This window comes from Bombus vancouverensis, chromosome 1 (genome assembly GCF_051014615.1).
Source record: "Bombus vancouverensis nearcticus chromosome 1, iyBomVanc1_principal, whole genome shotgun sequence".
Taxonomy (NCBI): Eukaryota; Metazoa; Arthropoda; class Insecta; order Hymenoptera; family Apidae; genus Bombus; species Bombus vancouverensis.
In genome coordinates, this window is record NC_134911.1 from 10,475,354 (window position 1) to 10,485,387 (window position 10,034).

The window sequence follows — 10,034 nt, forward strand, 5'->3', positions numbered from 1 at the left end:
TAATTAAAAATGAATATCATTAACATATTGGAATTTATATTTGGTATTTCGGTTTGTGTCAATCTGACAACGCTTATGTAAAATAATAACAAATTAATTATAAAAATAATAGGAGAACTAGTAGCCAGCTGCCTCACTAGATGATATTCATTTTTCATTCAAATATAATAGACGCTTTTACAGTCTCGCATATTCAATTGTTCACGGGCCTTACCACAAGCTCGTCTCACCCTCGTTTGTATATATAAACAGAAGATAATTTTTTGCAAACATCTCGGGGATCATGGCCGTCAGCTTATTTAACGATAGATGCATGTACAGGAAATTGGTGTTCAAAATGTTTAACTTTACAACATATTAAAAAATTATCGAAATCAGGGAGGACATAACTTTTCTACAGTTTCATCAAATAAGTTGTTAGAATAAACACGCTCATGTGCACTGTTGTCACTAGGTAGACAAGATCACTGTACCACACGGGGAACGGGTAACGGTAAGATGCAGAGAACTTGGCAAATACAAGCTCGTCGGTGATCCTCTGTTGCATTGTCGTAATGCAAGTTGGAGCGGGAAACTACCCTCTTGTACTCCAACGACAGCGATTTCAAATTATACCGGTTAGTAAATGAATATTTCTCTTATTTCTAATTTTTTGTAATCCCTTTTACCTGTATAATTCGTTACTTATTCGTAATTTCTTACAAAAATTACAAGATAAGGTAATTGATCGCAGAAACGCAATAGAAACTATTGGTTAAAATATATCGACTCGTATACGTAGGTGTGACAATCATTGGAAATATCTACGTCTGGTATGTACTATTCTATGTATCTTAATTCGACGTTGCACAGCGACGATCGTACAGGACCGATCAGCACGACACCAAACTAACATAGCATGTTTTATGGCAGCGTCCAAAGTGACAACACGTGCGATGCGACAATGTCGTATTCGTCACTCCAGTTGATTGAAATTTAATCCTTCTTCGCATGGTCCGCCAACGAGGTCTAAACTACATACCTTACCAGTAGAAATCATACTTTATTGATTTTTGAAGTACAAAAAGAGCCTAGTACAAAGTAGCTAGAAAAGCTATTTGCAAAAATATATCCTTACTTTACAATGAAGCGTTTTTGTACCTACTTTGCTGTGGCTCTGTTGTGCGATCCTCTCAAGTGGCGTATGAATTTTCCCTCTGCTACGTTGGCTTTCCCTTCATTGCACTATCCTACGACCGACTGATTATCTTCTTCAAGCTCCACCACTGTCCTATCCGTTTCTATTTCGTTATGCAATTAACATACATATTTATGAACACTATCGTATTGTCGCACTTGTGGCTATGGGACGTCCAATTAGGACACAGCCTTATAAAGTTGAAAATCCTAGCTATTCGGAATTCTCTTGCCATTTTGGCAATTTCCTTACCGAAACGAAATCCTGTTCCATTTAATATTTCTCCTCTCGTTGATTGTTCGAGGAGAAACAGAGGATGTACCGCCAACGATCGTGTTTGGATTACCGGCCGGTTCAGCAGCAGTCGAGCCATCTGGTGCTCTCGCCGTTTATCCTGGAAGCATTCTTCACCTGGAATGCCTATTCGCTAGAAAACTTGGTAATCCAGAATGGACTTGGACCTCGACATTTCGTCAATACTTGACCGGTAAGCCTTCTGACGATCGTCGACGTTTTATTGCGAATTGCGCATTGCGATACAGAGCGTACGAATTGTCGTATACGTATGTATAAATAAATTGTCTCCTACAATTGTAAGATAATTTTCTTCAGTTGTATGTCGAGACGCTTTTAATTAAGAGATGCTTACAGCTAGATTAATTATATATACATATATGCAATGCATAACGAAGTCAACCATTGTTTGCCAAATTTAATTCAGAAAAATTAACATAATATTAAGCTTATCGGTCTATGTATGGGTTCCCAATCGATTCTTGTAATAGTTTATACGATTACATCGGTCATATTTATACGATGGTATATCGACGCTTGTCGCATACGTGTAGCAAAAAGCTAGATAAAAGTTTCGTTTTATGTTGAAATGTTTGGCTTTGCCGATCGAAAAAGAAGGCAAGATTCATAAGGGAAACGATATCGTGATTAACGTTTTAGTTCTTCCTTCGAGTACGAGGGATTGGACGAGCACGTTAAGGATCATTAGGATCGACAACTAACAATCGCATAGTACAGTTCTAGTCATTGTAACAATCTTTTCGACAATTCAGGATGGGCGATCGCTGCTCGTGAAAGAGACTGGAAGTATCGATTATCGATATATTATGCGAAAACGCAAGATTCAGGAGTTTACACGTGCTCTACACCTCGTGGATTATCCAACTCCATACGTGTCCACGTTGTCGGTAAGTTCAATTACCCTCTTCTTTGTTTTCCCTTCCCCTTTTGCAAATTTCTATTTTCCAGTACGAGCAAATGTTTGGACGCATACGAAATAAATGCATTGTCATATTTGCAGATGTTCAGTGTCCCGTTTTGAACCTACCCAAACCACCGTTAATCGGTAAGATCGAAGGTGCGCGTATGGGTCACGGAGCAACGTTCGAATGTCCAATTGGATTTAAACTAGAAGGCGCAGCTGGTATAACGTGTCAATACAACGGTAAGGGATTATATATGTGTACGTAATATTGTGGACGGAATTAAAGATGAAAGGAAGAGTTGAGGTGAGATCGTGGCGACAGCGATAGTATTTATCACTAATAAATACTTTCCCAGGTAAATGGTCAGCCGAAATTCCGCGATGCGAAACAATCGTATGTCCACCTATAGATAAATTCGATGATACAAGGTTGCAACTTCTCGAATACAACAATACGTTTGGTCGTAGAGCGGTATTTGCCTGCATGTGGGGTCATAGATTATTAGGATCGCAGAGCATAGAGTGCCAAGATGACGGTTCGTGGAGCGGAAGTACGCCTAGTTGTGAGGGTAGGCTTCGTAAATTCTTTTTCTATTATTTACTCGCGTAAAAAAGTGCAGTATATATATACTGTATATATATCGTACATCGATAACGCAGGAAACGCGTAACGTGATCAATTTTGCAGAAATCATCTGCCCGACTCCGTCGATACCAAAGAGTGGCCGTATTATCGAACAAACGAATCGCCATAATTCAGGAAGAAAACACCAAACGCGTATGTACAAAGTTGGTGCACTTGTCAGGTTTGCTTGCGTGCCTGGTCATCAATTGTTAGGCGAGGCTTCTGTAATATGTACAGAGAACGGAACATGGTCTCATCCGCCACCAGTTTGTAAGTTTTCATACATGGACATAGTATTTAATCGGACGGATTTCGTTCTGTTACTAATAACACTTCCATATCATTAGGTAAAGTGAGATGTCCTTACCCAGGCGATCCGCCCCACGGACGAATCGCACCTCTTAAATTTTGGTACAAACCAGGTGATAATATACAGGTAACAGGTTAATCTATCGTTTTTTAATTTCGTTTTCTAATTTTCTCCTACTTATCTATAGATCTATCTGTATACACATATGTATATAAATTAAATCGAATTTTTCATCTTTCTTTTTTTATTCATCACGTTGATCGCTTAACAGGTAACTTGTTCACCGGGATACGTTACACCATTGGAACCCGTAAGGAAGCCAACTTGTCGAGAAAATGGAATATGGAGTGCTCCCCCACCACCTTGTAGGTCATATAAAGATGTTTAAAGAGAAAATGAATTCTTTAAAAATCTCATCAATGATAACCAGTGTCGTACCAATGTGTTGTAAGGCGCGAACAATGTCACCATATCGCCCAATTGCCAATCGCGTACCGCTCGATTAATAAATTATGCGGCAATCTAAACGATTCCATTGAAAGCATATACGATCTAGAGCACAAAATAGACCGTGTTTGATCGTAGAATAAATGATACATATCAACGAAGCTACACGATCGAATTTGTATGCATTCAAAACGATTAATTGCCTAACCAGTCGTTTTCTTGCAATCTCATATCGTGAGCGTTGACATTATATCGCTGTTCGAGATATGTATGTATAATACTTCGTGCATAACAATTTCGACAACGATACATAAACTTACCGTTAGACTCCAGCTCAACGTGGTTAGCTACGTTGTACGTGAATGCTTAAATGCAGATCCGTAATAATATCAGACATTTTTTTACTAACAAAATATTATTATAATATATTCCGGGAAACTAAGGAAACAAGAGGAACAACGATATTTAAAAACAAGAATGACAAAGAAAGAATTTAGAATAGGAAATAGAATGAGACGACAAAGATGATAAAGAAGGAAAAGAGAGAAGAGTAGAAGAATGGAGGGAAAAGAAGAGAGAGAGAGAGAAAGAGAGAGAATGTATGTGATAATACGTGTGCAATAAATGAATGCGATATAGATTACACGATGCCTAATTCTAACCCTTAGAAGATTATAGAATCTCACATTTTCCCCTTGTATGTGATACGTCTTTGTATGTAAAATAAAATTACGTTATTCTCTAAGATTTCGGGCTCTTGTTTTTCATCTTTTGCAGTTACTCTAACTATTAAACTTTTGTCAGCCATTCCTTGGTTTTTGAACACAACCATTAAACTGTCGCGAATCGTAGCGAACCGCAACGATAATGTTTGTGATACCAACGAATCAATGGCGATCATTCTACCAACGGTCTACTGACTGAAATGTTATTTCAGAAACGAATTCCACTGACATTCCGTAAAATCAAAGATGTAAGATGGTCGACTAAAGATAAATTAGAACAATATCGCGGGATCCTTAAATTACATGGTAAGGGAATCTCGTGGTAGTCACTTGCGTCATAGTTGATTTTACAACGAAATAAAAATTTCTTATAAGAAGGTATACTACACGAGATGAGCGCGGATATCTTCGGCTGAACGTCAAATCAAATTTAATATTTTCCAATTCCATCATCGATGTTTTGCTTTTCTCTTTCCACCTTCTTCGGCGCAACATATATGCAACTCACCCACTTTTCACAATTAACCGTTTATGTTTTTACGTTATAAGACTGTTGACCGTTAATTAAAACTCTCGTTAATTAAAAATCTAGCACGCGAAAAGAAGATAAGACTGCAAGATGCTACAAAATTAAAGAAAAAGATATCATGGCAATTAAGTACGTACAAACGAGATGTAAACAATTATCGTCAAATTGTTAACGAGATAACGAAAGGAATTCCAAAAGGTCATGTACGTGGTTTATTACGAAGTCGTAAAAATTTACGATTAAAATGCCAAGGCCGAGAAATAGAAGTAAATCCTTTTTCCTCTTATATTATTATTCGATTATTATTATTTATACGGTCCAAACGGCTCAAACATTTCACGATAGGCTTTTTCGTTGCTCCCGCATAGCACATTTGTGAATCTATTTGCGAGGAAAACCATAGGAAACGCTGTCAATTAGATAAGCTTCGTTACGAGAAGAAACAAAAGATGAAACGATGTTTCGAACTACAAGTATGTTTCGTCCAACGACCTAAATACATATTGTATGTACCTAAGAAAGAATAAACTATACTATAGTCATGGAAATATGTATATAACACGACATACATATATACGTACATGATATAGGTAGAACACGCAGAGCTGTGCAATATTTACAAGGAAGAGAAAGACGTGCCATGGACTCGAGCGCAACAAAGATTGGTGTCGCGATATCAAAAATCTGTTGCGAGACAAAATGCAGCAAAGGCGATAAATTTAACGTATGCTTACATACTTGAAATCTTAAAAAAGGTACTTACTTAGTTAACACCATGCGATTATCCTTCCATTAACTAATTGAAAATTCGTATTTGTAGGATGCGGTATATCACGAAATTTTATTGGATAGCTTGAAACAAGATCGTATAAGTCAATGTAAAGTGATACTTCGAACAACGATAATGGGTCAACTTGCAACCGAAGAAACGAATGACATCGAATCAAAGTACAAACGTGTAGCACGAAACGTTTGGAATAACATGAAGGAAAAAGAACGTATGCTGGAGATCGTACGTGAACAAGTAGAGGACTTGTGGTCGTACGCGCAATCCCTCATACGAACCGAAGTAAGTGTTATAAAGTAAATAAGTTGCGATAAGAGTAATTTGGTAAAGAGTAAAGTCGTGTTGCTGCTGTTGATAAAAGTAAACAAAACGAAATAAAAGAAAGTTATTTCAACTAATGTAATACGAGTAAGTACGTGGCTACGTATGAACTACTTTGAAGTTTAAACTTTAAACGTCGTTGCGTGTGTAACAGAGCGAGGGGATATTAACTACAGAAATTATACGCTCTGGAACCACATCGAATAATGCGTTAGAAAAGCAAATAAGCTATTTGGAAGGAATATTCGATAAAATCAAGGATTCATTGTTGGTCCATTCTTATCGAGAATTGCTTTCAAGGTAGGTACATGGTTAACAAAAGTTAACAAAGTTTAATGAGAAATTGAAAAAATGTTAGCGCGATACTAACGTAGTTTCTCATTATAAACTGTACTTTTCTTTCGAAACGTTTATTTCGCAAACCATCATCAGGTTGGAAGAACAAATGAAACAACGAACACGACTGTTGGAACAATTTGATCGGAACGTGAAGGAGCGTGATTCGTTGTTAAGTAAGAAAAATGAGGCATTGTCCACTCTGTCTAATTTCGAACACGCCCTTGTAGCCACTATTGAGGAGTAGGTGATGTTTTGTCATGCGAGAGTTTTCTTAGTATGCGCACTGCTACTGGTGTATGCAGATGAATTTTCTTGTAGGTATAACGCGGACAAAAATATCTTGCTGGAACAGATCGCGATGCAAAAGAAGCGTGAACTTGAACGAAAAAATTCAAAAAAGGAACGCGGTGAATTACTGATGGACATAAGAGCGGCTTTGCAGAATATGGTAGCGATGTTGATTTGTGTTAAAAGAGGTAATAAAATAGTAGCGAGAAAGCCAACGGAAGAATTTGATAAACGATTCGACATACCAATGATGGAAAAAATGGAGACAGAAGGTGATGAAAAAAAGACCGATAAAAGTTGCGAGTAAATTTTTCTGGACGCCTACATATTCTTCTTATCGTCCCGTATCTTTTTCTAGGTTTAGCATTATTGTCCACTGTTAGTAGAAAAGTAGGGGCACTATTCGGAATGAGCAATTTCGAACTGGACAAAGACAGAGAAGAGAGAGCGAAAGACTTGTATCAAACTTACGTCTCAAATTATCGTTCAAAGATCAAGTTCAAAGATGCGGAAGTGGAACCAACGGGTGATAATAATAGCAATCTACAGGATACAATAAATACTTGAACTATCCCATTCGATTCCATAATATAATATGTTCATAATGTTTCTTAGGTCTCATCGTCGAGCATCAAGCAATTGATTCATCGGTGCCAACGCGGGCAGAGATTAAATTAAGGAGTAAACAAGCTGTGGAAGCTTATTTAAGACTGGAGTGATGCCATTCTTCTCATTCCATTTCGAGATAAAAGTTACAACATCTGTCTATGTGTATGTTCGAATAGAACGCATGGAGTTTCGATGTTCTCTTTACATTTATTTACATTTCTTTTGTATATGATATTCTTCCTTTATTTATTTATACACAAATTCTTTATCTTACAACTGATTTTAGCTATCAAATCTCTTCTTTATAAAATATTTTATTTCAGATGATTAACTCGGTCCCATCCCAAGCGTTCCTTTTTTATTTGTACTCTCAACCAAGAGGGTATTCTTTTATCAATATAGCACGCGTTTGGATACTTGTGAGGTGCCTTTGGTTCTTTCAAAGGATCAACGGTTTTTAGTTTTCTTAACAAAAATTCTTTCATTATTTCTTTGGGATCCCTGTACCTGTCTAAATAAAGATTAAATGGTTGTCTCAATGGAAACCACGTTTGCGGTTTAATGTATGGTTTTGGAAAGTCATACTGAAATATCGGCTCTTTTGCATCTATAAGTAAAAATTTGTAAGTACGTATATATAGACATATAATACATTAGTGCGTTAGAAATACTGAATCCAATTACACGCACCTAGTACAGAATGATAAAACTCTCTCACTGTGGGATCCCAATCACTTTGAAAAAATGCTAGACCAGCTGGAGTAAGATATTCTTGATATTTTCGATAAAACTCCAATGTATTCCAATTACGTTCTTTTAACTGTAAGCTTAAACGTAAATACGCAATCTAAATGAAACGTAACGATATGATATTATCGCACACTATACGATCTACTTTTAACACTTTCTTACTTACCAAGGTTGAAGTCTGTTGTATTCTGCATAATCTAGGCGTTGACTTTGTTTGTACAGGATAAATATGTAACGATAATATCCTACTCCCCTAACTGGGATTGGTCTCAAATAATCCATTATTTGCTCACCCTCTTCTACTCTGTTTCCTGGAATATTTCCTCTAAATAGGAAGAAGAATGAGTGTAAGTTAATTCTATGTACCGAACTGCTTAGGTAACAAACACCTTGTCAACTTACAAAAACCAATGACAATATTCGTTGTTTGAGTTCTCCAAATTACCATCTGGTGTACACATCACCAATGTCCATAAAGTATCCTTTTGGGCTTTGTATTCAACATTTGGTAACGTATGTGCCTCTGCAGGTTTTATTACATTTCCTGTATAAACTTTGACTAGAGTATCATTATCGTCTATGTTGTAATTGATGTCAAGCTGTACAACAGGAAAGAAAAAAGCATTTCCAAATAAATCTTGGAAAATGTTATAATGATCTGCGATTTTTTGAATATCATATGGACTAGTTGTTTCTAACCAAGTTTTTCTTGCTTCTTCTAAATTTAATGGCACTGTAAAACACATATAGGATACCATGGTATAATGAATACCACATGTACACATGTGACTGTCTCAATCAGAAATTTAGCACTTACACTGTCCACTCCTTATTTCTTTCTCAAAGTCCATGTTAGCTCGTTTGATTTTTCGTTCAGCCATCCAAGCCTGTTTTTTTTGCAATGAGGGTTTTGAAGCAAGAAAACCTATGTTTATTTTAGTTGGACTTGGTCCTTTCAGCACTATAAAAAAGAAAGAAGGTATCAAAGGTAATTATATCAAAAGAGGTTCACCTCACTGGCTTGAATGTTTTCCAAATATGTTGTCATGTGGCGCATAATTCTGAGCAAATTCACTTATACATATAACCACTGTGATGCTCAGTTTTAGTTTCCTAGATATCCATAAAAATGTTCCACTTACATTGGAGCCGTTGCTGCAAAGTGAGAGCGATAGTTGGTGGTTTTCCTCGAAGATGATGTCCATGTCGAACTTGTTCGACACGAATTTTTAAGCGTGAAGGTATATCTTTGATAAAACTTCGTAAAACAGGATTCGCCATAACTTGTAGGATTTTAAATGCACAATATACACATCGATTATTTTCCTATAACGAAACAAGATTGAACAAATTTCAAATCATTGGAAATAAATTGTTTCGATAAGGTTAAAATTTGAAAACGTTTGTTAGAAATGTCATTAAAATAGAACATGATTTTCTGACTGATTTATTAATATGCCGCGTTTTTATACTCGTATAAATTTGAAAAATGTCAAGTATTTGAGATAAAATGACGAAAAACTGACAATAAGTAGAATAATTTCAAATGTTAATACGAACAGTTCATCGGAGTTTCACTGGTTATTCGAGAATGTAAAAATTAAATGGATTGAAACGTTACGTACGATATATGTGTAAGATACTTATTCATATAAATAAATAAATTTGGTTTTACCGATTGATCGCAACAAATGAGCCAACAATACCATCGGGAGGTTAAGATCGGAACTCGTGCGTATTGTGTATGTATTATTTATACTTGTATAAGTGATATCAGATGATATCTATGATTTTAACGGGAACTTACAATGCGGAAAATCCAAAGGGTATGTGCTGCCCTCGTACGGCACTAACAAGCATTAATGTACCCATGACCGTGCGTCGACGTTCGAACGAGAAGATCATTGA

At 36.5% G+C, this 10,034-nt stretch overlaps 4 protein-coding genes across 7 annotated transcripts in view; 2 read left to right on the forward strand and 2 right to left on the reverse strand.

The window, feature by feature from the left end:
• hig (locomotion-related protein hikaru genki) overlaps positions 1-4,523 on the forward strand; it is a 6,524-nt gene extending 2,001 nt beyond the window's left edge. Inside the window, exons 4-11 of one of the 2 annotated variants that reach the window (XM_033327633.2) lie at positions 455-617; positions 1,482-1,664; positions 2,245-2,379; positions 2,493-2,636; positions 2,753-2,965; positions 3,085-3,291; positions 3,369-3,457; positions 3,603-4,523. In XM_033327633.2, the coding sequence (XP_033183524.1) occupies positions 455-617; positions 1,482-1,664; positions 2,245-2,379; positions 2,493-2,636; positions 2,753-2,965; positions 3,085-3,291; positions 3,369-3,457; positions 3,603-3,719 (1,251 nt within the window). In that variant the 3' untranslated portion in view covers positions 3,720-4,523. The remainder of the gene's footprint in view (positions 1-454; positions 618-1,481; positions 1,665-2,244; positions 2,380-2,492; positions 2,637-2,752; positions 2,966-3,084; positions 3,292-3,368; positions 3,458-3,602) is intronic. The other variant, XM_033327634.2, reaches the window with a different exon arrangement.
• Positions 1-5,889, reverse strand: part of LOC117153397 (organic cation transporter protein) — a 26,131-nt gene extending 20,242 nt beyond the window's left edge. Inside the window, exon 1 of the mRNA XM_076618249.1 lies at positions 5,796-5,889. The gene's annotated coding sequence lies outside the window, so the exon portion shown is untranslated. The remainder of the gene's footprint in view (positions 1-5,795) is intronic.
• Positions 4,704-7,567, forward strand: LOC117153524 (uncharacterized). The gene is made up of 10 exons (XM_033327648.2): positions 4,704-4,809; positions 5,096-5,298; positions 5,401-5,505; positions 5,623-5,787; positions 5,853-6,101; positions 6,295-6,440; positions 6,573-6,719; positions 6,798-7,039; positions 7,126-7,293; positions 7,383-7,567. Exons 1-10 carry the CDS (start codon positions 4,704-4,706, stop codon positions 7,484-7,486), a joined length of 1,635 nt encoding a protein of 544 aa, XP_033183539.1. The 3' UTR covers positions 7,487-7,567.
• On the reverse strand, positions 7,564-9,958 carry mRpL38 (mitochondrial ribosomal protein L38). 3 transcript variants are annotated; one of them, XM_033327636.2, is made up of 7 exons: positions 9,802-9,958; positions 9,269-9,452; positions 8,944-9,087; positions 8,529-8,859; positions 8,293-8,451; positions 8,067-8,203; positions 7,564-7,983 (listed from the first exon to the last, which is right to left on the reverse strand). In XM_033327636.2, exons 2-7 carry the CDS (start codon positions 9,405-9,407, stop codon positions 7,691-7,693), a joined length of 1,203 nt encoding a protein of 400 aa, XP_033183527.1. In that variant the 5' UTR covers positions 9,408-9,452; positions 9,802-9,958; the 3' UTR covers positions 7,564-7,690. The 3 variants fall into 3 exon arrangements, with proteins under 3 accessions (XP_033183527.1, XP_033183528.1, XP_033183529.1); XM_033327637.2 differs by having other exon boundaries at positions 9,752-9,890; XM_033327638.2 differs by having other exon boundaries at positions 9,687-9,835.
• Positions 9,959-10,034: the final 76 nt, after the last annotated feature.

Bases quoted from the DNA above. Each gene is read 5' to 3' on its own strand.
- LOC117153524 (XM_033327648.2), top strand. From the start codon at position 4,704: ATGTTATTTCAGAAACGAATTCCACTGACATTCCGTAAAATCAAAGAT. The intron at 5,299-5,400 runs GTAAATCCTTTT...GCTCCCGCATAG, and splicing joins GCCAAGGCCGAGAAATAGAA to CACATTTGTGAATCTATTTG. The intron at 7,294-7,382 runs GTGATAATAATA...AATGTTTCTTAG, and splicing joins TGCGGAAGTGGAACCAACGG to GTCTCATCGTCGAGCATCAA.
- mRpL38 (XM_033327636.2), bottom strand. From the start codon at position 9,407: ATGGCGAATCCTGTTTTACGAAGTTTTATCAAAGATATACCTTCACGC. The intron at 9,088-9,268 runs GTAAGTGGAACA...TCTTTTTTATAG, and splicing joins TTTGCAGCAACGGCTCCAAT to TGCTGAAAGGACCAAGTCCA. The intron at 8,204-8,292 runs GTAAGTAAGAAA...TTTACGTTTAAG, and splicing joins TACAACAGACTTCAACCTTG to CTTACAGTTAAAAGAACGTA.